A 4,186-nucleotide genomic window follows, 5' to 3' on the forward strand; every position below is an offset into this window, starting at 1 on the left:
ATAGACAAAGAAGTTTGGAAGAAATTCCTCAAACCGTGTCCTCCGTTGGGTAGGGTCGCCGAGGCTTTTCATGCACGAGGGAAGTAATTTCTTCTTCCCTAACCACACTGTAACCCAGGGCCATTGGTCCAAAACGCCAGGCGCCATTCCAGCTCCTACCCCGACCAATGAGAACACTCGCCAAGCTGTTCGTTCGGCAATAGTGGGGAAAATAAAGTTCCAGCTATGGGTTATGCAAGTCAGCCTTGAATATCCTAGGTAATAATTTGAAGGAATGCGATGAATATAGGACCTGCGCTATAAAGTATGGAGAAGGAAACGGGGAGGTCTTACCCAGCAACATGAACGGCGCCAAATATGATAACCAGTAAAGTAGCGAAAGTGACATTCAAAGCTTTTGCACCGTGGGATAGGTCGTCCTCTGCAGACTTGGGAAGGCGTTCAGGTTCATAAGCAAGCACGTACGTTTTTTTGCGGTTTGCACTTGTAGAGGGAGGGCTTTCAGTAGCGTGACCCGCGGCGGCATTCTGAGCGATTGCGTCGGCTTGTAATTGGATGCAGCTTTTTGGACTTGCGTCCATGACTTGCAGAATCTCAACTGGTAGATCATCCCGCTTGCATTGCAAGGGTATAGCGATCGACGTGGTCATGTCCTTCGGCTTAAGCCACCAAAAGCCGGCAATCAGAAGCCCCAAGGCCACGTATGCGACGGTGGTCAGCTCCAGCGGAGAGATAGGCAGCGAGTATGCTACGCGTGCGATGATGTTGCAGGTAAGCCAGGCGCTTTGGGCGACCGTAAATAATTTCCCCAGAGTATCCACCCTGGCTTGATCCTTGATGTCCTCATCATCGAAGTCGGAGCCTTTGACCAGGCCCGCACGTACAAATGCGCCAATGGTTTTTCTGGAGATGGTAAAAAGCCACGCATCTTGGGTTTGCACCGCCAAACCCCCCATCTCTATACAAAAGCCTTGTCTAGTAGTCCACTTCACAGGGACTGGCCGCATTTGCGCTTGACTATTCTGTGGGCCTTCTGTCTGTTGTGATAGCGTTGGTCGTCGGCTCACCTCAGAGTTCACCTCGGCTTGGATAGCATTGCAGTAAATGGCCAGTTGTCTCGCGCGAAAGTACTCCTCCACGGCAATCCATGCCACTAGTTCCGGGCATAGAACAGAAATCAGCCACACCAGGACTTTTTTCGCGAGGCGAGAGAATTGGCCGCCTCGAGAGTTATGGTGTCTCCTCGGTGGGACATTCAAACAGAGAACCGTCCATGTGCAGGCGAAAATCGTCGACAAACACGTCCACACCAGGTCCCACGATGAGCGGCTCCTGTCGTCAAACTGCCAGCCTTCCAGCTTTGATGTGCTGGAGGCTAAGGAACCCCTTGTGAATACCAAAAAGGGCAGGAAGATAAACATAATGTCAGCCATACGGGGTTCATCTCACTATGTACAGTCGCCTTGAAAAATAGAAAGAAGAGTTATCAGGTGCACAGTGAAAAAAAAAAAAAAGGGGTTTCAGCCTGGTGTTGGACGATAACTCTAGCGCGAGGTGTGGGGTTGCCCCGTCTTAGCCGCACGGCATATGCCTTTTCCCGCCTTATGCGCTATGCCAGGGTAACGATCCCCGAGATTGGATATTTGACCAACGCCATCCTTCCTCCGAAGTACTATACGTCTTGGGCGAATCTTTTATGGCTGATACATCCGATCCATTCCGTCTAGCCCAGAGCCGTGTCTAATCATCAAATCACCTTTCTGGCCGTCTTCGCAATCGAAAAAAAAAAAAAAAAAAACAACACATGTGAATCACCCATCACCATCAGCCATAACTTGGTCGGGATCCTGGCCTTGTTGTTTTACATCTTGACTTTCCACTGGCTACGATCGACTTCACAAGGACCCAATTCCGCGAGCAATCACCAAGCACAACGCCACATTACGGCGCACACAGTAAGCATAGTGGCGCGACCATAAAGTGGCGATCACACTTTCCCCACCAAGCTAAACTACCTTATTTGCTAGGATTGGCAAATGGTGTGTGGCTTATGTGCGGCAGATAGTCGGGTGGGTGCCGCGCGGGTGAGAAGTGGGTGAGCGCCGCTTTATGGTCGCGCGACCAGGGTGAGCTAGGGTGAGTGCGCAATAGACAGGGTGAGAAGCTGGGTGAGTTCGGGTCATTCCCTCCGCCGCGCGACCACCGCACTGACCATCTCAGCTGAACTCAAGTAATTAGAATTCTTTTTATCTTAAGGATTAGCCTTCAATTTCTTCGTGTTTATCCAAATGTTCTATAGATAGATACTATATATAAGACTAATCGGTAAGATAGGATAAATAAGAGAAAGATAAGAGGAAAGTGAGAGAAAGATAAGATAAAACTAATTTACTTAGGCTAACTAGGTATAATATACTGATAATCAATATTATCGGATAAACCTTAACAGGAAAAACCTTCTACGTAGCTTATTACTTTATAATAATAAGCAAGAATCGTTATATCTTTAGCTATTTTAAGCTCTTTAAATATAGCTTATATAAGTAAAGATTTAAGCTTTACGTATTATCTTCTTTAATAACGCAGACTCTCTTCTTAACGTATATAGAGAGATCTTTAAAGATTTAACTTATATACAGCTAATAATTTTAAAGTAATTACTCTTATAAGCCCTTCTTAATTTAGACGTTTTAAAGAAGACTATTAAGGAATAGCGATCTATTAAGGCTAAGTTTATATAGATTATCCTTAAGCCTACCGAAGATAGGATAGAAGTAAGAAAGGCCTCTTTTCTAGAAGCCCTTAGCGACCTAATCTATTAATTAGCAATAGAATATATTAGAAAGTAGCGGTTTAGTAAGAGGGCAAAGCAATTTATACGCTACTATCTTAACAGAATTATCTATTATAATAAGCTTACTTCTTCTTGTGTAAAAGGAGCCTACGCAAAGCTTAAGCAAGAAATTCGTACCTTAACTAGTGATATTCTTATAACTATATAAGTCGTTTCTTAAGTCGTTTTCTTATACAAATCCGTAGGCTTTTAACTTAATATAAGACAAAATACACTATTACCCTGTCTAGCTTTAAATACTAATTTTACGCAATCTTATTAGTCGAATCTTAAGAAGCGTAATTCAAAAGGTCTATAATATATAGCAGAGTTTTAGCTAAGTAGGGAAGCTATTACCCTCTTATACCTAATACTACTAGAAATCTCTTAATCTCCTATATAATTATATAATCAAAGATCTTATAGATAGTAGCTAATCTCTTCTTCTGTCCTATTTTAACTAACAACACTAGCTGTCAATATATGGATGTGCGATACCCCGCACTGAGCGTGTAGATAAGCAATACACATCGGACTAATCGGATATCCACCACTACACAATACGATGATAAGATATCAACTATCTTATCAAATGGAAAGAACAACGAGTTTCCTAACACTCTCGTATCCCCCATGTTAATCTGAGAGTTTTACCAGTCCTTTTCCTTGACATTCTGCCATGTACCCAAAGTTATAAATACTGCCTGTTTCCCTAGTTAAATACAACAATTTAACACCATTTTCACTCACTAATAGAGCTTAAGGCAAGTCTGATTAAACTGTGTTAACCTTCCACTGTTCAACCTGTTCGCTGCCGACCCACCTCTATTACACTTTCGTCTCTCTTCCATAATCGTGGTATTCGATCGACCTGTGTGCGCCTACAAGCACACGCCCTAGGGTTTATGCACACGGCGTAAATCCGACACTAGCTAATCCTACTAAATCGGGTATTTCGGACGAATCGGCAGCGAATCAGAAAGATAGGAAGGATTCGGATTAATAAGCTAGCTCGGGTAAAGGGGGTTAGACGGCTAAAGTTACTAGAGACTATAAAGCGTTAGCAAAGATAGGGGGGAAAGTATATTACCGGTCGGAAGTTTAAGGTAAAGCGAAGGCGAGGTACCTACGTTTCTATAGATAAAACTATAGGAATTATAGTAATACCGCCTTTAAAGAGAACCAATATATCGATAAGGCGAATACTATTAAACTAGGAGACAAAACTTCGGCAAGGGCGTAGGGCTAGCCGCGGTCAGAAGGCTAAGAAATTAGTGATAGCGGAGAAGAAATTAAAGAGAAAGGCACAGCAGATTACTAAGTAGCGAATTGGCCTAACTAGTAGATAGATTT

General features: G+C 43.4%; 1 protein-coding gene across 1 annotated transcript; it reads right to left on the minus strand.

The window, feature by feature from the left end:
* Positions 1-329: 329 nt before the first annotated feature.
* On the minus strand, positions 330-1,433 carry N7473_008994 (uncharacterized protein; the record flags this gene model as incomplete). Its single annotated transcript, XM_057154933.1, has 1 exon — positions 330-1,433. The coding sequence occupies one exon, from the start codon at positions 1,431-1,433 to the stop codon at positions 330-332; it is 1,104 nt and encodes a 367-aa protein (XP_057006063.1).
* Positions 1,434-4,186: the final 2,753 nt, after the last annotated feature.

This window comes from Penicillium subrubescens (genome assembly GCF_028828155.1).
Source record: "Penicillium subrubescens strain IBT 31985 chromosome Unknown utg000006l_segment0_segment0, whole genome shotgun sequence".
In the NCBI taxonomy this organism is placed as follows: domain Eukaryota; kingdom Fungi; phylum Ascomycota; class Eurotiomycetes; order Eurotiales; family Aspergillaceae; genus Penicillium; species Penicillium subrubescens.